Genomic DNA, 22,014 nt, shown 5'->3' with positions numbered 1-22,014 from the left:
TAACTCTGACAACCCAAATTAGGACATTTTAAATATGACTTCTGGTCATACAATGATTTATTGCATTCTACTTCCCTAATATTATAAAGGAAGAAGTCACAATTTTTCATTTAATTTTTAAGTGAATATTAGAACACTGAACACTAAGTCAAAATCAGAATACTAGTTGAATGAGCGACATTCAGCTAGGGTTCTAACATTTTATTTTCAATAAACGACTATTTTAAAAGACCTAGTTATACTCTTAGCCAATTTACCCATCTAGTAATTTACAGCTTAACTAGTTTGGTAATTTTCTTGCATATAACACAAACAGAGGAACAGTTAATAGAATGTCCTGATTCAGAGCTCATTTTGAAATTTAATTACCTCATTTCAAAATGAGCAATGTCACCTAACACAAGAGAAAAATAGTTTGGAACCAACCCGTCTTTTGTTATTTTTCACTGATTTAACAACTTTCAAAAAGCAACAGAAGAGTTCTTTGAAATAGGAGAGAATCAATAGGAGCCCTCTACTGAAAGTAACACTCTGACTTAAAGAGTTATCTTTAATGAAAATTACCCAAAAGGAAAAGCTGTAAAATTACCATAACTTACAAAGAATTTTATGACATACTCCTGGCTGTAAAGTAGCAACTATTATTGCAACAACCCTGAGAGTTAATTCCGAGAAAGAGAAAGGGAGTTAAAAGCAACCTGTACTGTGTGCCATCAATATTACAATATGGAGTTCTAAGGCTGATTTATATTTTTAGACTCTAGAAGGCGATTTGCCTGCTGCACCTTTCCCCTGGCCATTCTTTCCCTGTTATTATTTGCCCTTCCTTCCAAAATACTAAGCTCTATTGTGAACAGGTGCCCAGATATTAGCCAAGCCCGTATCCTACCTTGGATCACAGCAATTAGCTGATACTCAGTAAACGTAAAATGATTATCATTGATGGTAATCAGAATAAAATTTATAGGACCTGTTCTGATTCATGAATTCCCTACTGAAAACAAAAACTAAAACCACACAGGAACATGTAATTCTAGCTCAAATAGGAGAGAATGGTAAACAGCAGAGCAGGGCTGACAGTTTCCAAAGCTTTGGTCACAGAAATACATACAGTGCACGCTGCTCTAAAAATAATAACTTACTTCTTTTTAAACAGAAAAGGTCAACGACAAGCCTCAGATAATGAAAGACAGAAGAAAAATGTCAGAAAAAAAAGACACATTAAGTGAAAAAAAAGACAGAAGATAATTTGATCTCTGGATTAAGACGTTTTAATATACATAAAGTATAGTATTTCATATAATTTATTAATGTCATTTTCTATAGGACACTGCAATTAATTCAGTGACATCAATATTGACCTCATACAAAGGATGAAAGCTGGATTTTCTCATGTACCAAGTACAAAACATGTGCTAAAAAGTTAACATATACAACAGTTGTAAGAGATCAACTTTCAGGATGACTCAAGTGTACAGTAGTTGCTTCACACAGTTTTCCCTCAAGATTTAGATGCCACCCAGTGTTACCATTATTTTGTGCAAATGCCATTTCAGAACCACCTGACTACCTCCTTTTGCCAGCCCCACTTTTCCCTGTTTTACTGCTGCCACTGCTAGATTTGCCAGATGACTTTGAAGAGAAGAGTCTTGTCATGAACTCAGAAACATCAGGCAACTCGTGGTTGGAATTCAGCATATTCATTGACTGCTCCATCTCCTGCAGGGAGACAAAGCACAATAATATGAAAAGGCACTGGGATCCTTTGAATTATGGAACTCTTAACAATTCTTAAAGAAGAAGAGCACAAGTAGAAGGCAGTGGTTCTAGGGTCGGCGCTGTGACATAGTGGGTAAAGCCGCCGCCTGCAGTGCCGGCATTCCACGTGGGTGCCAGTTTGAGACCTAGTTTCTCCAACTCTGATCTAGCTCTCTGCTGTGGACTGGAAAAGTAGTAGAAGATGGCCCAAGTCCTTGGGCCTCTGCACCCACGTGGGAGACCTGGAAGCAGCTCCTTGCTCCTGGCTTTGGATCAGTGCAGCTCCAGTCATTGCAGCCATCTAGGGAGTGAACCAGCAGATGGAAGACCTCTTTCTCTCTCTCTCTCTCTACCTCTGCCACCCTGTAACTCTGCCTTTCATATAAATAAATAAATCTTTTTTTTTAAAAAAAGATTTTCTTTTTAAAAAAAAATTAAAAAAAAAAAAAGATTTTTTAAAAAAGGATTTATCTGAAAGGCAGAGTTAGAGAGACCTTTTATCTTTTGGTTCAACTTCCCAAATGCCTACAACAACCAGGGGTAGGCCAGGCCAAAGCAAGAAGGCAAGAACTCCACCCAGGTCTCCCACATGGGTGGCAGGTACCCAAGTACTTAGACCATCATCCATTGCCTTCCAGATGCATTAGCAGAAAGCTGAATTAGGAGATGAGTAGGAGCCAGAGCTGTAGCACAGGAGGTAAAACTGCCGCCTGCAATGCCAGCATCCTTTATGGCACTGGTTCGTGTTCTGGCTGCTCCACTTCTGATTCAGCTCCCTGCTAAGGTACCTGGGAAAGCAGGGGAAGATGGCCCAAGTACTTGGGTCCCTGCACCCATGTGAGAAACCCAGAAGAAGCTCCTGGCTCCTGGCTTCAGATCGGCCCAGCTCTGGCCATTGCAGTCATTTGGGGAGTGAACCAATGGATGGAAGATATCTATCTCTCTCTCTATTTCTGCCTCTCTGTAACTGCCTTTCAAATAAACAAATAAATCTTAAAGAATAATAAGATGAAGAAGTAGTATGGAGTAGCAGGAACTAGAACGAGGCACTCCTATGTGAATACAAGTGTCTTAATATACCTTACCACAATCCTTGCCCCTTGTAAACATTTTTATTATATGTACATTTTATCTTTCCATTTAAAAAAATAAAGAAAAACCACAAAATCCCACAATGGCAAAAAGGGTATTCTATAAATCAGTTCTATTTCCTATCATTTACCTTGACTATGAGTGTCTTGATAACTTAAGTGAAGATTTACAGCTCATTTCTAAAAATTTATTTATTTATTTATTTATTTATTTGAGAGGCACAGAGACTAAGACAGATAAAGAGAGAGAGAGAGACAGCAAGCACTCCCATCTCCTGGTTTACTCCCCAAATGCCCACAACAGTCCCTGGCAATGAAGTCAGGTACTAGGAACTCAATCCAGGTCTCCCCCATGGGTGGCAGAACTCAATCACTGGGGCCTTCACTGCTGCCTCCCAGGGTCTGCATTAGCAGGAAACTGTAATCAGGAGCAGAGTGTGGTATCAAACCTAAACACTCCAACGTGGAATGCTGGCGTCTTAACCAGCAGGCATATTAACCACAAGCCCAAATGCCTGCTCTGGTGGCACTACATTTTAATCATCTTACTCAACATCTACTCTCTTTCCTTACAGAAACAGTTAATTTTGTGGTACAGAATTTGAAAGCAACTATTCTATTTATCCTCCTTGGTCTACCTGATTTTCCTTTGGGTGTGTGACACAAAAATTGAGTATGTTCTTTAAAGAGAGTTTTATAAAGATAGGTTACAGTGGCAATCACTTTATAGTATGTTTGGATTAGGTATAGCACAATTATACATTTCAACTATTTAACAGGTGAGGCACACAAAAAGAAGCTAGGACTAAAGAGAATGTTTTAGCTATATCAAAGAGATCCATATAGCTAAGGAGAAGCAAATGAATGCATCCAGTTCCTACAAGAACACAATACTATGGTAATAGTGTGTTAACTTAGCCTCTAGATTAATTTGGCTTGGGAATGAGAGTAAAACTGCAAAAACACAAGTCAATTAGTCACAAAGGGATAGACCAAGAATCAGAATAAGGTTCAAAAATTCACAGTTAACAATTGTCTTACCCGTCTCATGTCAGGATCACTTGTGTTAACCACTTTGGGCAGAAGCACAAATATCAATAATGGAAGAACCATCATCATAACCTGTGGAAGAGAAAAATTTAGAAGTATTTTTCCTCTCTTTTACAGTTAAAGCAACAACTGCACTTGACAATCAATGATAAAACTAAAAATTCACTTAATGAAGAATGGGATGGGAGAGGTTATAGGAGGTGGATGGAAGTGGGGGCGGGAGGGCGGGTAAGGGGGAAAGAAATGCTATATTCCAAAAGCTGTACCTATGAAATTTATATTTATTAAATAAAAGCTTTCTTTAAAAAAAAAACTGAAGATTCAAATGTTGTGTAAGGAATCAAATGAGCAGCAACCACCTCAGTTCTACTGAATTCTGACGACTGCAAACAGCTATCTGTGAGAGGATTAACCGTGCTTAGGAGTTCTCTTTATGCACTTCATTTCATACTTGTGCCACCCATTTGTCTTTCTGCAGAATTTAAACTTTGGTTTAGCACAAATAATCTGCAAACTATCCAGTCACTTTCTTCAAACCATATTCTGGCACTGGGATTAGTGATCCCGACAAAGAGGTGAGATGCCCTTTCTAGAAGACTGTGGTTCTTGGATAAAACACTGTGCTATCCCTTCCATTAATGTATATCCTCTAGAGCCTGCAGCAGATCAGTTTTGAAAAATGACTTAAAAGCCTCTAGCACTGGACACATGTCCATGGAATTTCAGAAATGAGGACACAGAAGATGAATCAGCTTTAGAGTCACATTGTTAATGTCTCCTATCCAACCTACCCTGCTGCCCCTTCTCTTATGAAAGGTTTCAGGTACTACACAACCCCCACATATTCCTGTTTGTGATTTAAATAACTATTGGCAAGGAATATGATCAAAATTCAGACAATTCTAATAACTCAACCTTTAGAAACAGAATAAACTTCAACTTGTTTTTAAAGAATGTGTATTAGTACTTTGTTAGTGAGTATCATAACCAGTTTCATGATACCAACTACTTAAATTACTACAGAGTAACCTCTGTTTATCACAGGTGTAACAAAGGAAGAGCAAAAGCCTCACTTGTGCCATTCCCAGGGAATGGTTAATAAACAACAGCACATTCCTCCATGGACTAAAGTGCAAGTACTATGAAGGATGGAAGTTTCAAGTAAACCCACCACATACTTTTACACTATTTGAATTTTTAAAAGATTCCTAAGTGTTTATCCAGTTTCTGTTGCACATTTCAATGTCAAATCTGTGGTGCAATTCTCATTATATTTTTTCTGTATGTTACCAAAGCCAGTATTTCTCTGAAATCTGCAAATTGTCTTTTCAATTTTCCAAAACTTTGACTTCAACTTTCCATCTCACAAGGATTTGAAGTTTTCAACTGCACAGAAGCAAATTAGGGGCTTAGTGAAGAGCTCTTTTTAGCCTATACATACCATTGGGTTCATCAGAAAGTCTGTCCAGCCCCATGACTCCCTTTTAATAAAGTAAGAAGGTGGACCCGAAGATTTCATCTGCAGAGGATAGGGCAGCCTGACCACTTCTGATGTTTTGATATAATTCACGTATCTTGCCCTGATAAAGCAACATAAGAAAAGAATCAGTAATTCCACTAACAACCTTATTTTTGCCATTAGGCTTTTCCAAAACAATTTGGCATCCAAACTTTTGATCTTAAAAATCTGATCAAAGTAGTTTTTCTGCATGTCTGAAATATTCAGCAAAACATAAAAAGAAAAGACTAGACTTGGAATCTTTTAGTTATATCTCTGTTACTACCTAAGCCCATGGGGTTAGACAATTTCCTTAACTTCTGTTTGTATCAAAAGTTCTTTTGGAAACCTTTCAGGGAAGCAACAGAAGATGGCCCAACTCCTTGGGCCCCATGTGGAAGACCTGGAAGAAGCTCCTGGCTCCTGACTTCAGACTGGTCCAGCTCTAGCCATCGTGGCCATTTGGGGATTGAACCAGCAGATGGAAGACTCTCTTTGCCTCTGCCACTCTGTAACTCCACTTTGCAAATAAATAAATAAATCAGGAAGAGGAGAAGGGAAGGGGAGAGGAGAGGAGGGGAGGGAAGGAGAGGGAGGGGAGAGAGGAGAGAGGGGAGGGAGGGGGGAGAGGAGAGTGGAGAAGAGAGGAGAGGAGAGAGAAGGGAGAGAGAGGGGAGGGCAGAGAGAGGGGAGGGGGGAGAGGGGTGGGGAGAGAGGGGATGAGAGAGAGCGTGGAGAGGAGGGGAGGGAGGGGAGAGGGGAGGAGGGGGGCAGAGGAGAGTGGAGAGGAGAGAGGAAGGAGAGAGGAGAGAGAAACCTTTCGGGGCCAGTGTTGTGCAGCAGGTTAAGCTGCGCCTGTGATGTCAGCATCCCATATGGGCACTGGTTTGCATCCCCGCTGCTTCACTTCCTATCCAGCTCCCTGCTAATGTGCCTGGAAAGACAGCAAAGGATGGCCCAAGTACTTGGACCCAGATAGAGCTCCTGGCTCCTGTTTATGGTCTGGCCCAGCTCTGGCCATTGTGGCCATTTGGGAGGATAAACCAGTAGATGGAAGATTCCCTCTCTCCGTCTCTCTTTCTGTAACTCTGGCTTTCACATAAATAAATAAATCTTCTAAAAAACATAGAAACCTTGGGGCCATCACTGTGGTAGGTAAAGCCACCGCCTATAGTGCCAGCATCCCATATGTGTGGGGAGCAATCCGGACTAGACTAAGTTACTCGAATTAAGACTTATTCTATGCATCTGCTCTCCCACAATATGGCGCTGGGAGAGAAGTAAACAGCTTCCGCACAGCTGCCTCCAGTTCAACCAATTAACTGTAGGACTTGCTCCTGATTGGAGAGCAGCGTACTCGGCGTGTGGGCAGCCGAGTTGGGATTGGCAGAGAAGGACTATAAAGGAGGAGAGAAACGGCATGCACGGGGAACATCTATGGGGAACATCTATGGGGAACATCTAAGGGAACCCGTGCAGCCCCCGAGAGAGCCGGCCGGCGGTGTGCCGCTCCCCTGCGGAAGTGGGGAATGCGGCCAGGGGGAACTGCCCTTCCACGGAGGTGGAAGGGATAGTAGCCAACCCGGGAAGAACCAGCAGCAAACCCGGGGAGGGCCGAGCAGACAGAAAGAACAGCGCAGGGTTCAGTGTTGCTCCTCCACGAAGAGGGGGAGCGACACATATGGATGCCAGTTTTGAGTCCTGACTGCTCTACTTATCCAGCTCTCTGCTATGGCCTGGGAAAGCAGTAGAAAATGGCCCAAGTCCTTGGGCCCCTGCACCCACACGGAGACCTGGAAGAAGCTCCTGGCTCCTGGCTTTGGATCCCTGTGGCTCCAGCCCTTGCGGCCATCTGGGGAGGGAACCAGCAGATGGAAGACAATTTCTTTCTTTCTTTCTCTCTCTCTGCCTCTCTGTAACTCTGCCTTTCAAATAAATAAATAAATCTTTAAAAAAAAGCTCCAAAGTCCTTCAGTTATATTTAATAATGAATTAATTTTCTTATATATACACAAAAATGCTGGATTTTATTTTTTTGACAGATTGAAATATGCATACTCGATGTACCCAGTTCTTAAAGCTAAACTGCAGGGGCCGGCGCTGTGGCGCAGCGGGTTAACATCGCCTGAAGCAGCGGCATCCCATATGGGCAATGGTTCAAGACCTGGCTACTCCACTTCCGATCCAGCTCTCTGCTATGGCCTGAGAAAAGAGAAGATAGCCCAAGTCCTTGGGCCCCTGCACCTGCATGGGAGACCCAGAAGAAGCTCCTGGCTCCTGGCTTCAGATCAGCGCAGCTCCGGCTGTTGCGGCCAGTTGGGGAGTGAACCATCGGATGGAGGACTTCTGTCTCTCTCTCTGTCTCTCTTATCTCTCTGTGTAACTCTGACTTTCAAATAAATCTTTTTTAAAAAAAGCTAAATTCCAGGAAAAATTAATAATTATAAAAAGCCACAAAACAGCACCACAGGCAATATTACATTTTCACCACAGATGCATTACTTTTAATGAAAACCCTCATACATGTTCAGACATAACCTATTCTACTTTTTAAAAATTGTCTCCTCTATTTTCATTGCTCACTTTTTTTTTTTTTTTTGAAAGCCAGAGTTACAGAGAGACAGAGGCAGAGGCAGAGGCAGAGAGATCTTCGATCCACTAGTTCACTCCCCAAATGGCTGCAACAGCTGGGACTGGGTTGATCTGAAGCCAGGAGCCAGGAGCTTCTTCTGGGTCTCCCATGTGGACACAGGGGCCTAAGGTCTTGGGCCATCTTCTACTGCTTTCCCAGGCCACAACAGAGAGCTGGATCGGAAGTGGAGCATCCAGGTCTCAAACCAGCGTCCATATGGGATGCTGGCACCCCAGGCCAGGGCATTAACCCACTGCAACACAGCACCAGCCCCAAGGTTTTTTTCAAGATGTATTTTTTTTTTTTTATTTGAAAGGCAGAGTTACAGAGACAGGAGGAGAAGCAGAGTGAGTGAGAGAGACAGAGAGACAGAGAGACAGAGAGAGAGAGAGAGAGAGAGAGAGAGAGAGAAAAGAATGAATGAATGAATCTTCCATTCACTGGTCCATTCCCCAAATGGCCCCAACAGCCAGGGCCAAGCCAGGCTGAAGCTAGGAAACTGGAGCTTCTTCTAGGTCTCCCACACGGATGCAGGAGCCCAAGGACTTGGGCCATCTTCTGCTGCTTTCCCAGGAACATTAGCAGGGAGCTGGATCAGAAGCAGAGCAGCCAGGTCTCAAACCAGTGCCCATAAAGGATGTCGGTGTCAGGCGGACACTTAACCTGCTATGCCAAAACGCTGGACCACTCTTCAAGCGCTTTAAGTATATTTTAAGGTCTCTATCCAATAATTCTTCTATCTAAAGTTCGTGGAAGTCTGTGATTCATCTGCTGAGTCAAAGTAGATTGTTTTCTTGGGTACTTTACAAACAGTGCAGAGATAAGCATTTGTCTCTGCCAGAAGTCCAGGGATTCTCACCAGGGAACACCTTGTTCACTGCTCAGCTGGAAAGTTCCTGGATTATGCAGGAAGTAATAAATTCCACGCCAATTTTCAGTGGTGGCTGGACTGCTATCACTCTGGGAAGATGTTTCCCCACAGAACGCAGTGTCAGCTGGGAATCCGGTCTTTTGGATTGCAATACCAATAGCCAAAGGTCAAATGGTCTTAGATCTAATTCTGACCCCAAGCAAACTCAAGGCTTACATCCTACATGCATATGGCTAATAAAATCTAAGCCTTTTGGTTACAGAATATCAAAACCCCAGGTGAGGAAGTGGCTTCTAGTTTATCCCTTAGGGATTTCCCTTACTTCTGGGGAGTTATACACTGAACAGGAGACATCTGTCATATTTTATACTACATTTTCTTCTGTTAAAATGTCAGAAATAGAAGATCCACATATATTCAAAACTTACAAAATATTGATTAAAACATGAGGATTTTATGTGAATCTCACTTTGTTCTCTACTGTCTCACCCCTAATTATGAAAATAACCATCTTTTTTTAAAAAACTTATGCTTCAGACATCCAATCACCAGGAATATATATGAAAATACAAATCTCATGGTGCAATCAGTTCTTAAGTACTAAACACAATGTACCCTTAACCCAAGGCAAAAAAAAAAAAAAAAAAAAAAAAACAAAGAAAATCTTATATTTAAAACAATATTTCTACTTGCTGTCTATTTTATTCAAATTTTAAACAGTAAAAACAAAATACTTCTGGTAGATATGCATTTCCTTTGTTTCATAATTCTTATTCCCTCCACTACTGTGCTGTCAATTTTAAAAACTACTTTAAATTGGTATTTGTAATATGTAGTGTAATTTTCATACTCACCATCTCCAAGTTTGCAATCCTGAAATGTATAAAAGCCATGAGAAGTCCTTTAAGGTTAGATTTAACAATTGAATTTTGGGGCTGGCACTGTAGCATGGAAGGTTAAGCTGCTACCTGTGATGCCAGCATCTCAAATGGGTGCCAGAGTCCTGGCTGCTCCACTTCCAATCCAGCTCCCTGATAATAAGCTGGGGGAAGCAGCAAAAGATGGCCTCAGTCCTTGAGCCCCTGCACCCAGGTAGGAAGGCCTGGATGGTTCCAGATCCGGCTTCAGTCTGGCCTAGTCAGGGCTGTTGTGGCCATTTGCAGAGTGAAACTGCAGATGGAAGACCTTTTTTGTGTGTCTCTTCTTCTCTCTCTGCAACTCTGCCTTTCAAATAAATAAATCTTAAAAAATAATGGAATTTTACCTGTGTGTGTGTATATACGTATAATTTCTTTTAACAAAATGTGTTTCTAAAGAAAAGACATGAGAAAATCATTACCAAAGAAAATTCATATTTTTAAAGAATCCATTTATTCCAGCAGAAAATATTTTATTAACATATTTGCAAGGTATAATCTCCCAAAGAAGATTCACTCTTGCTCTAAATAGCCAAGAGCAAGAAATATCAGCATCTGGGCAAAGAAATTCTAAGACAACAAATTAACTTTAAAAATAGGGAGGAACAGGGCAGATGGCTAGTCTGGCAGTTAGGACACTGGCTAAGACACCTGATTAGGATGCTCACATCCCACATCAGTGAACTTGGGTTTGGTTCCTGACTCTGGCTCCTGATTCTAGATTCCTGCTAATGCAGACCCGGAAGGCTGTGGTGATGGCTCAAGCAGTTGGGTTTCTGTCACTCAAAGGGAAGACCAGGATTGAATTCCCAGCTCTCAGCTTTGGCTGGTCAACTTCAGGCACTGTGGGTATTTAGGGAGTGAACCAGCAAGTGATAGTGTACTCTCTCTGTTCTCTTACTCTGTCTCTCAAATAAGTAAATATTTAAAAAGGGGCCAGAATTGTGGCATAGTGGGTAAAGCTGCCGCCCATGATGTTGGCATCCCATATGGTTGCTGGTTCAAATCCCAGCTGCTCCATTTCTGATCCAGCTCCCTGCTAAAGTGCCTAGAAAAACAGAAGATGGCTCAAGTGTTTGGGTCCCTGTAACAACATAGGAGACCTGGAAGAAGCTCCTGGCTCTTGGCTTCAGCCTGGCCCAGCCCTGTTGCACCTGTCTGGGGAGTAACTCAGTAGATGGAAGATCTCTGTCTCTTTCTCTCTCTCTCCCTCCCCGCCCCGCCTCATAACTCTTTCAAATAAATCTTAAAAAAAAAAAAAAAAAAAGGTGGGGGAGAAAATGTGTGTCCATAAATGTGCTTATTAGTGTTATCACAGTATTGCTGTTACGCCACAATACCAGCCCTGTCAGTTAAATTTTGAGTCCCTATAAATCAATCTAGACATGTTTGATATATATCAAAAAGATCAGTAATAAAATACAGCTTCTTCACAAGAACTGTTTTTGCCTTTGCACACTAAAAAAGGAACAACTACAGAAATTTCTAGATCAACACAGTAACAAGTAAGCAATAAAAGGCATTATTAATGGAGCCAGAGTTGTGGAACAGCGAGTTAAGCCTGCAATAATGGCACTGCATGTGGGCGCCAATTCAAGTCCCAGAATGGAAGTCCTCTCTCTCTGTCTCTCCCTCTATTTCTGTTACTCTGTCTTTCAAATAAATAATTAAATCATTTTTAAAAAGAAAAAGGCATTATCAACATATCCCAATGAAAGACAAGTGACAAACAGTATTTCTGATTTAGAAAATTAAGTTACTGGAGCTCGTGCCATGGCACAGTAAGCTAAGCCTCCACCTTCAGTGCTGGCATCCCATATGGGCGACAGTTCACGTCCCAGCTGCTCCTCTTCCTATCCAGCTCTCTGCTATGGCCTGGAAAAGCAGTAGAAGATGGCCCAAGTGCTTGAGCCCCTGCAAATGCATGGGATACCCTGTAAGAAGCTCCTGGCTCCTGGATTCAGATTGGCTCAGCTCCAGCCATTCGGCCACTTGGGGAGTGGAAGATCTTTCTGTCTCTCCTTCCCTCTGTCTGTAACTCTACCTCACAAATAAATAAAATCTTTAAAAGAAAGTTAAATTACTTCCAACTTTAATATTCTCACAGTGCTTTTACTCCTATAATAAGTAATTTTTTCTCCATATAATCATAGTAAGAGATTTAAGAAAAACTTTAAGCCAGAGCAGGAATAAATCCAACTTTATAATTTTATCCATGTTCAGAGCAAAACAACATAAATGTTCCTCAAGTATTTTAAGGAGTATTTGTAGTCAATATAATAAAACTTTTAACCTTAAATATAGATTCTAAAAACAGTGTTCAGCATCTAGCCCTTGGTAAAAATTAAACCAGGTGCCCTCACCTCATTTTTCCTTTGGAAGTGATGTCCACTCGGACAGGATCAAACCTGTAAGCTGGAGATATAACTTCTACTACATAAGATCCAGAAGGTATATCATGAACCACAAAACTCCCATCTGTCCTGGAAAAGTGAAAATTACATTTTAATTTTTTGTCTTAAATTATCCATTAATTCTGAAATCAATTCCCCAAAAATTGACATTAACACAATTAGCAAGCTTTACATTTGATCTTAGCCAAAAGGCCAAGAAGCGATAACAAGCAAGCTTTAAAAAAAAAAAGAGGGTGGGGGGGTGCCTGGTGCTGGGACGTAGTGGACTAAGCCTCTGCCTACAGAGCAGGCATCCCATATGGGCGCTGGTTCGAGTCCCAGCTGCTCTTCTTCTGATCCAGCTCTCCGCTTTGGCCTGGGGAAGCAACAGAAGATGGCCTAAGTGTTTGGACCCCTGCATCCGTGTGGCTCCTGGCTTTGGATCGGCTCAGCTCCAGCTGTTGCGACCATTTGGGGAGTGAACCAGTGGAAAGAAGACCTCTCACTCTGTCTCTACCTCTCACTGTCTGTAATTCAACTTCTCAAATAAATAAATGGTAAAAACTTTTTTATTAAAAAAAAAAAAAAAAGCAAGCTAGCAAGCTTAAGGGCTAATATTGTGGCACAGTGGGTTAAGCTGCCGCTTACAATGCTAGCATCCCTTATGGGTGCTGATTTGAGTCCCAGATGTTCCACTTCTGATTCAGCTCCCTGCTAATGGTATGAGAAAACAACAGAAGATGGCCCAAGGACCTGGGTCCCTGCACCCATGTGGGAGACCAGGGTGAATATCCTGGCTCCTGGCTTCAGTCTGCTCCAGCCTTGGTTGTTGTGGCCTCTATGTGTGCCTCCTTCTCTCTGTAACTCTGCCTTTCAAATAAATCTTAAAAAAAAAAAAAAAAAGCCTAAGTTCAGCCTCCATAATTACACTGAACGGGTTATGAAAATACCTAAAACAGGGGTCAACACTGTGGTAAAGCCACCACCTGCAGTGCCGGTATCCCATATAGGTGCCGGTTCGAGACCCAGCTGCTCCACTTACAATCCAGCTCTCTGCTGTGGTCTTAGAAAGCAGTGGAAGATGGCCCTACTCCTTGGGCCCCTGGACCCACATGGGAGACCCAGAGGAAGCTCCTGGCTCTGAATCAATGCAGCTCCAGCCGCTGTGGCTAACTGCAGAGTAAACCAGCAGACAGAAAAGCTCTCTCTTTCTGCCTCTCTTCTCTCTCTGTAATTCTGACTTGCAAATAAATAAATAAATCTTTGAAAAAAAAAAAAAAGAAAGAAAGAAAAAACCTAAGACAGAGAACTCTGACACAAAGTATTTCTATGCTTTCTGTGGGCAGATATGACAGGTGCAAGAGCACAGTTCCTATTCTGAAGTCTAGTATTTATTCAAAGAAAACTATCAATATACATTATTGTTACAATGTTAGCCCCAATTTTGCCAATCCCAACATTTTTATCACCAAAAATGGCATTTTAGTCTAGTTTTAGTTTGTATGTTATTGGTTTTATTTCTTTTTTTACAAATAATAAAAGGCTGAGGCTGGCACTGTGGCATAGTGGGTAAAGCCGCCTCTTTACCCATATGGGCACCAGTTCGATTCCTGGCTGCTCCACTTCCAATCCAGCTCTCTGGTGTGGCCTGGGAAAGCAGTGGGCCTTGGGCCCCTGCACCCACATAGAGACCCGGAAGAAGCTCCTGGCTCCTGGCTTTGGATCGGCGCCGCTCTGGCAGTTGCGGCCAACTGGGGAGTGAACCAGCGGATGGAAGACCTCTCTCTCTCTCTGCCTCTGTAACTCTGCCTTTCAAATAAATAAACAAATCTTAAAAAAAAAAAAAAAAAGGCTGTAGCCTCTTACACACACTTACACACACACACACACACCTGAAATACACACATGAAATTAATTTATTTCCGGGCTGGACACCTTCCATTTGTCCTCCAGATCCCCTTCCTACCCTTCTCTTCTCTGTAGACTAGAAGAAGGGAAGTAATGAGTTTGGTATTTTTTCCCCCTGATTTCTCACTGTGAAGCCATCTCTGACTGGTAGTGTCACATCTCACTCGAAACAGACCTTTCTTCTCTTCAAGGTTCCAGTAACATCTACTTACTGTCCTCTCTCAGGCTTAGAGGTGATGGGCACCTTGAGATCCTACACTCCAAAGGGTCCTGCTCAATTTGGTTACTTCCCACACTACGATTGCACTGATTAATCCTTTCACTGAACTCTCCCTGAGTTATTCCGACATGAGTGCATCTTCCGCTTCTTGATGGGACCTTGACTGAACTAATTCAAACTTTTTCTCCAGGTCCAGGAAGAACAACTGCTGTCTGTGCAGCACAAATAATATCAGAATTTCCTGAAGAAAAAAATATGTTTCACCCCAATGTAAACATTTTACTCAAGCTCTAACATATAAATTTCATAATACAATGTTAAAACTTGACTTTAAAGATTACTCCCCGGCCGGTGCCGCGGCTCACTAGGCTAATCCTCCGCCTAGCGGCGCAGGCACACCGGGTTCTAGTCCCGGTCGGGGCGCCGGATTCTGTCCCGGTTGCCCCTCTTCCAGGCCAGCTCTCTGCTGTGGCCAGGGAGTACAGTGGAGGATGGCCCAGGTGCTTGGGCCCTGCACCCCATGGGAGACCAGGAAAAGCACCTGGCTCCTGGCTCCTGCCATCAGATCAGCGCGGTGCGCTGGCCGCAGCCCGCCGGCCGCGGCGGCCATTGGAGGGTGAACCAACGGCAAAGGAAGACCTTTCTCTCTGTCTGTCTCTCTCACTGTCCACTCTGCCTGTCAAAAAAAAAAAAAAAAGATTACTCCCCCATAGTGCAGTGCTTAGGTTCAAGTCTCAGCTCTGCCTCTGATTCCAGCTCCCTACTAATCTGTACCTTTAAACGCAGAGGTGACAGCCCAAGAACGTGGGTCCCTTTCACCCACATGAGAGACCTGGATTGAATTCTGAGCTCCTGGCTTTGGCCTGACCCAGCCTTGGCTGTATGGGCATTTAGGGAGTGAACCAGCAAATGGAAGGTCCTGCTGTGTCTCTACCTTTCAAATAAAATAAAAACAAGTAAATAAAAAATGTATGAATACATAGTCTACAATACACAAGCTGTGTTATACCCTATTTTGTATAATTGAAAGAATTTCATAAAAATATGAGATTATGCAGCCCTTAAGGCATTCGGATCTGGCTGAAAAGCCCAGGAGAGCATTTCAGAAATGGAAAGACAAGACACTGTGGCAAAAAATTGTCCTACATGAAGGATCTCTGTGAGTGAGATCCCAGTGAAAAGCAGCAGCCATCAAACAAGGAGGTACTTTTCTCTGAAGGGAGGAGAGAACTTTCACTTTGCATATGGCCCTGTCTAAATACGACAGAGTTTGTGGACTAAAAAGGCTTCCATAGCCTTGGCAGCTCATGACAACAGCCTTGGTCACTGACATCAAAAATAAAAAGTGTCAATTGTTAAATCAACAACTGTACACTTGCTACCCATGTAGGACCTCTGTCCTTAATGAGTTGTACTATGAGAATTAACGGTAAGACCTGTGTTCAAACAGTACTTTATACTTTGTGTGTCTGTGTGGGTGCAAACAGTGGAAATCTCTACATAGTATATAGTTGGTCTTCTGTATATAAAGTGAATTAAGAACGAATCTTAATGAAAAATGGAATGGGAGGGGAGTAGGAGGTGGGATAGGAGTGGGGTGGGAGGGTGGGAATGGGGAGAAGAAACACTATATTCCTAAAAGCTGTACATATGAAATTTGTGTTCATTAAATAAAAACCTTAAAATTTTTTTTTAAAATGAGATTATGGGGAAATATCAAAATGGACTGGGTATATAGCATTATTATTGATTTTGTTGAATCAATAATGGTAACATATTTTTTAGAATTCCTTATTTTTAGAAATATATAATAAGGCTTTTCTAAGTGAAAATATGCTTAAGATTTTTTTTAGAAATATTCCAGAAAAAAATAATGAAATGAAGACAAGACATGAAATGAAATAGTAGACTTCAATGAGTACCTAAGGACTCACAGTTATTCTGCTTATTTCTGTGCTTCTGAAAATTTCCACAATAAAAATTCAAAAGTATATACATTTTATAACATCACTATGGCAAAAAAAATTGAAAAATACCTACACATCCCAAAACAGAAGGCTGGTTAAATAAATTATGTATACAAGTAAATACACACAATGATGACAGCAAGAAATGGCATGAGAAGTTTTCAGCCGCAACTCCCCTTATCTGCTTTGGCAAAGTCTCAAGCCACCTCCAATAAGCATAGGTCAAAAACTGTTTCCTAGTTATTCAAAACAGCTCCAGTACAATTACCTACACTTCTTCCAACAAAACTCATTCATCTTTCTATATACAAACAGGAAGAACAAGGATACAATAAAATGCTATGGCTGTTACCTCTACTTGTTTAGATATTTTCTTCAATAAACAAATTAATATAGTACTTCTTTTTTTAAACATTTAGTTAAATTATTTGAAAGGCAGAGTGACAGAAGTAGGGAAGGAGGAGGAGAGAGAGAGAAAGAGGGAGAGAGATCTCCCATCTGCTGGCTCATTACCCAAATAGCCGCAATAGTCAGGGCTGGGCCAGGCCAAAGCCAGGAGCCCAGAACTCCATCTGGGTCTCTCAAATGGGTGGCAGGGGCCCACGTACTTGGGCCATCTTCCACTACTTTCTCAGGCACATCAGCACATTAACACTTTTCCCAGACACACACATTCTAAGCAGAGCAGCTGAGACTTCAACTGGCACTCTAATGTGGGATGCTGGCCCTAATACATTACCTCTTAAATGAAAATGATAACTGCTTTTTAAAAAAATGTATACTGTGTAAAAGAGAAGCCAAATGGTCAACTAAAGCTAATTTTCTAAAGTTTAATAGAGCTTTGTTATTAAAACACCATTAGTCCGAGTATACCCTAAAGATGTTCTAATGTTAGGTTATCAATGACAGCATTAAAATACTGGATAAAAACTTGCCATTATCAATCTGAGGCTAACACTCTCCTTAAAGGGCAGCTGGATGATCTGAACAAATGTGCAAATCAGATTTAGAATTAAATGTGTGGATTTGTGTTGCCTGGTCTTCAGAAACCACCTGTTGAGGAACAAACCCTTCTTCCTTCACTAAATGTGGTCTTTCAGTTCCCAATTTCATTTTCCAAATAGTGGTGGGAAGATTTAAATCACATTTTTGCCTGGACAGCTGAAAAACAGGCTACTGCAAACCTCGAGCGCTAACAAATTCATCCTCTTTTACTATAAACAGAAATTCCATTTCCACGAATAGCTAGAAAAGTCGAAAGCCCTGGTCTTACATAAATGACAAATGTGATGCTGCAAATCCCTTGATAAACTCAAGTGTTAAAAAGAGCAACAATCCCACCCGCAGGCAAAAAAGGTGCTGCGATTAGGGACTTCAGGGCTCATTAATTTTAGAAGCAGTAACATTAGTCTCCCAGTCTCTCATCACTAGAAGTCCTCCGGGCTTTGAGAATTCCCACCTGTTTAGCATCTTTCTAGGCAACATCAATCCACAACGAGTGTTAAAAAAAAAAAAAAAAAAAGCGATCCGGTTCCAAGGAAACCACCTGAGATGCAAAGCAAAGAATCCAGCACGAGACATCTGTCCACCCGTCCCCAGGGCCGAGAGCAGTAATCCCCAAACGGGGCCACCAAGGGAGTGGAAACGCCCGACCCCCCAGCTCTGGGTCTGGGGCGAACGCCTGTCACCCTCATTTATGAGGTCCGGAAAGGGAGGCGTCCAGCTGCCTCCCGAGGTCTCCCGGCACAGAGGGAGAGCAGCACCTGCCCCTCCGCTCTGACAGCGACACTGTCCCCTGGCGACAAGCAGCTCTCCTCCATCCCAGCTCTCTCCGCGGCCCTCGGAATGCTCACTTCAGGAAGCCGACGTGCTCTTCTCCGTCTACAAGCACTCGGGCCGCCGAGATCCAGTCCTGAGGCTTCACCCCCGGAACGACAGCACGCCCCTCAATCTTGAAACGATCCCCGACCCCACTCCCTCCCGGCCCCTCGGCAGAAGCCCCAGGCAACTCAGAGTTCTGGGCAGTCCCTGAGAGAAGCAACAAGGCGGAGAGCAAGCCCCACAGAGCTGCCGCCATGTCAGCAGCACTCAGCAGTCAAGGCCGGCAGCTCCGGAAACCCTGCTGGTCTCCCAGCCGCTGCCGCCGCGGCCGCCGCTGGCTCTTGTCGTCATCACTGCGCGCCCGACTCAGGCCCAGGCTGCGGGCTCCAATCAGAGGGAAGAAGTCTTGGCCAATCGAGTTGCGAGGCGGGCGTGGCGGAAGTACTGCCCCGAACTCGCGGAAGTGCGGGCTGGAAGGCGGGGCGAGGCGCTGGGTCAAGTGCAGAGGGAGCGGTGTTGGCGCGGCGGTCTCAGAGGCTGTTAACCTCACGGGAGTAAAGAGTGAGGAGGCTGAAAGGGGCGAGGCCGTGCCCTGGTGTCCGCGGATGGGGCTCCGGCTTGCGCAGAAACAGAAAACTCCGAGAGACTTTCCGAGACAGGAGATTGAAGGCTCCCAGTGTGTGTGTTTATAGGGAGATGCAGTAGTGCTTACATAGGACCCCAGTACTTGACTGAGCCAACGCCTGCTCCCTCCCAGGGTGCGCATCGGCAGGAAGCTGGAATCGGAACCAGGACTTGAACCCAGCCACTGCGTTATGGGATGTGGCATGCCGAGCAGCCGACCTGCTCCTGTATACTTTCTCTCTGCTTACTTGGAATACCAATACAAACTAAATGTTATGTAAGCAGTTGTTACACTATATCGCTTAGGGAATGAGGAGTTTTAAAATCTATACATGTTCAGTATAGACACAGTTTTTAAAAATATTTTCCACCCCCAGTTGATTGAATTTGTGGATGATGAACTTGCAAGGTACAGAGAGCTTACTGTAGTATGCTACTCATTTTGTGAAAAGGGAAATAGAAATGTTTAGTATACTAACATGCAAATAACATTTTATAAACATAGTATTAAACAAATATACTATAGCACATAATAATGTTTTTATATATCCCTTTTACTGGTAGCATATGATAAATGCAGTTCTGCACTTTGCTCTTTTTACTATATATAATTTGGAAATTATCCTTTAAGACTGTTTCCAGGCTGGCACTGTGGAGAAGTAGGATAAGCCTCCACCTGCAGTGCCAGCATCCCATATGGGTGCTGATATGAGTCCTGCTGCTCCTCTTCTGACCCAGCTCTCTGCTATGGCCTGGGAAAGCAGTAGAAGATGGCCCAAGTCCTTGTGGGAGACTGGGAAGAAGCTCCTGGCTCCTGGCTTCGGATTGGCCCAGCTCCAGCCCTTGCGGCCCTTTGGAGAGTGAACCGATGGGATGGAAGACCTCTCTCTCCCTCTCTCTCTCTGTAACTTTACCTCTCAAATAAATTAAAATCTTAAAAAAAAAAAAAAGAATGCTTTCAATCTTGCTATTAATGCTTTTGCTGAAGTGAGTTTCTCTGTGTGGTCTCCACAGATTTTTACATAGTAATCCCCATTACGCATGGGGGATACATTCCAGAACTCCCAGTAGATTCCTGAAACCACAGATGTACCAAAACTGTGTATACTGTTTTGTACATAACTTAAGAGTTTTATGTATAAATTAGACACAGTAAAAAATGACCAACTACAACCAAAATAGTACAGTTACAACAATGTACTGTAATAAAAGTTGTGCATTATGAATATCTCTCAAAATATCTTCTTATACTGCACTCACCTTTTCTTGTGGTGGTGTGAGATAATACAATGCCTACATAGTGAGGTGAATGACCAGCATTGTGACTTAGTGTTAAGCTACTAGGTATGGATTACTTGAACAAAAACACTGTGATACCACATTTAGTTACATAACCAAGACAGACAGCTACTACATAACTGATGGTCAGGTAGGGTACACAAACACAGATACCTTGGGCAAAGGGAAATTCACATCTTGGGCAGGATGAAATAAGATAGCTTGAGATTTCATCACACAACTCAGAATGGTGCGAAATTTAAAATTTAAGAATTGGGAGTAGGCATTTGGCTCAGTGGTTAAGATACCACTTGGGACACCCACATCCCATATTAGATTGCCTAGGTTCAAGTCCTGGGCCTGCCTCAGCTTCCTGTTGATGCAAACTATGGGACGCAGCAGGAGGTGGATTAACTTGTTAGGCCCTTTCCACCCACATGGGAAACTCGGATTAGGGTCCTGTCTCCTGGCTTGGCCTGGCCCAGCCCCACCTATTGCAGGTATTTGCAGAGTGAACCACTGGATGGGGGGAGCTCTACCTGTGTGTGTGTGTGAGAGAGAGAGAGAGTGTGTGTGTGTGTGTGTGCCTGTCAAATAATATTTTCAAAGTAAAATTTATGAATTTTATTTTTGGAATTTTCCATTTAATTTGTTGTTTTTTTAAAAGAAAAGCAGAGTTACAGAGAGAGGACAGAGCTCTTCCATCTGCTGGTTCACTCCCCAGATGTCCCCAACAGCCAGGGCTGGGCCATGGGAAAGCCAGGAGCCTGGAGCTGACTTCAGTCTCCCACGTGGGTGCAGAGGCTCGAGCACTTGGGCCATCTGCCACTACTTTGCCAGGCACATGAGCCGGGAGCTGAATCAGAAGTGAAGCAGTCAGGTAACAAACGTGATGCTCACCTGGGATTCCAGCAGCACAGGTGGAGGCTTAACCTGCTATGCCATGAGGCTAGGCCCACATTTAATATTTTTATGTTTTTTAACTTTTATTTAATGAATATAATTTCCAAAGTACAGCTTATGGATTACAATGGCTTTCCCCCCCCCATAACTTCCCTCCCACCCCCCGTTCTCTCTCCCCTTCCATTCACACAAGATTCATTTTCGATTCTCTTTATATACAGAAGATCAGTTTAGCATATATTAAGTAAAGATTTCAACAGTTTGCACCCACACAGAAACACAAAGTGAAAAATACTATTTGAGTACTAGCTAGAGCATTAAATCACAATGTACAGCACATTAAGGACAGAGATCCTACATGAGGAGTAAGTGCACAGTGACTCCTGTTGTTGATTAACAAATTGACACTCTTGTTTATGGTGTCAGTAATCACCCTAGGCTCTTGTCATGAGTTGCCAAGGCTATGGAAGCATTTTAAGTTTGCCGACTCTGATTATATTTAGACAAGGTCATAGTCAAAGTGGAAGTTCTCTCCTCCCTTCAGAGAAAGGTACATATTTAATATTTTTAGATCATGGTTGATCATGGGTAACTGCAAAACTGAAACCACAGATCGGGGGGACTGCTGTAGGTAGTATAACTGTAACTGGTTGAAAACAGCCCATCTTTTTCTTTCCCTTTCTTCCCTCCCTTCCTTCCTTACTCCCTTCTTTCCCTCCTTCCTTCCTTTGTTTCGTTTCATTTGTTTTATTTGTGGTGCCAGCACCTCAAATAGGCCCTGATTTGTGTCCCGGCTGCTCCTCTTCTGGTCCAGCTCTCTGCTGTGGCCTGGGAGTGCAGTGGAAGATGACCCAAATCCTCATGCCCCTGCACCTGCACGGGAGACCCAGAAGAAGCTCTGGCTCCTGGCTTTGGATAGATCTAGCTCCGGCCATTGCGGCCACTTGGCTAGTGAACCAGCAGATGGAAGACCTCTCTCTCTCTCTCTCTCTCTCTCTCTCTCTCTCTGCCTGTTTGTATTTCTGCCTTTCAAATAAATAAGTAAATCTTTAAAAAAAATAGAATTGTAGACTTGAAAAGTTA

The 22,014-nt window shown here is 42.9% G+C and overlaps 1 protein-coding gene and 1 long non-coding RNA gene across 4 annotated transcripts; one reads left to right on the top strand and one right to left on the bottom strand.

Moving 5' to 3' along the window:
• Positions 1 to 1,248: 1,248 nt before the first annotated feature.
• EMC7 (ER membrane protein complex subunit 7) lies at positions 1,249 to 18,452 on the bottom strand. Of its 2 annotated transcripts, XM_008269259.5 has the most exons (5): positions 18,159 to 18,452; positions 12,181 to 12,300; positions 5,341 to 5,479; positions 3,891 to 3,971; positions 1,249 to 1,719 (listed from the first exon to the last, which is right to left on the bottom strand). In XM_008269259.5, exons 1-5 carry the CDS (start codon positions 18,380 to 18,382, stop codon positions 1,567 to 1,569), a joined length of 717 nt encoding a protein of 238 aa, XP_008267481.1. In that variant the 5' UTR covers positions 18,383 to 18,452; the 3' UTR covers positions 1,249 to 1,566. The 2 variants fall into 2 exon arrangements, with proteins under 2 accessions (XP_008267481.1, XP_008267483.1); XM_008269261.5 differs by lacking the exon at positions 12,181 to 12,300.
• Positions 18,453 to 18,593: 141 nt separating this feature from the next.
• On the top strand, positions 18,594 to 19,700 carry LOC149123067 (uncharacterized). 2 transcript variants are annotated; one of them, XR_016218014.1, is made up of 2 exons: positions 18,594 to 19,027; positions 19,489 to 19,700. It is a non-coding gene; the product is annotated as an uncharacterized LOC149123067 (long non-coding RNA). The 2 variants fall into 2 exon arrangements; XR_016218013.1 differs by having other exon boundaries at positions 18,594 to 19,159.
• Positions 19,701 to 22,014: the final 2,314 nt, after the last annotated feature.

This window comes from Oryctolagus cuniculus, chromosome 12 (genome assembly GCF_051225735.1).
Source record: "Oryctolagus cuniculus isolate XC-2025 breed Fujian yellow rabbit chromosome 12, ASM5122573v1, whole genome shotgun sequence".
In the NCBI taxonomy this organism is placed as follows: Eukaryota; Metazoa; Chordata; class Mammalia; order Lagomorpha; family Leporidae; genus Oryctolagus; species Oryctolagus cuniculus.
The sequence above is the reverse complement of the archived record's forward strand: the minus strand, read 5'-3'. Positions and strand labels throughout refer to the sequence as shown.

Bases quoted from the DNA above. Each gene is read 5' to 3' on its own strand.
- EMC7 (XM_008269259.5), bottom strand. From the start codon at position 18,382: ATGGCGGCAGCTCTGTGGGGCTTGCTCTCCGCCTTGTTGCTTCTCTCA. The intron at 12,301-18,158 runs GTGAGCATTCCG...TCACTTTTCCAG, and splicing joins GAGCACGTCGGCTTCCTGAA to GACAGATGGGAGTTTTGTGG. The intron at 5,480-12,180 runs GTGAGGGCACCT...TTGCTTTATCAG, and splicing joins ACTTCCAAAGGAAAAATGAG to GGCAAGATACGTGAATTATA.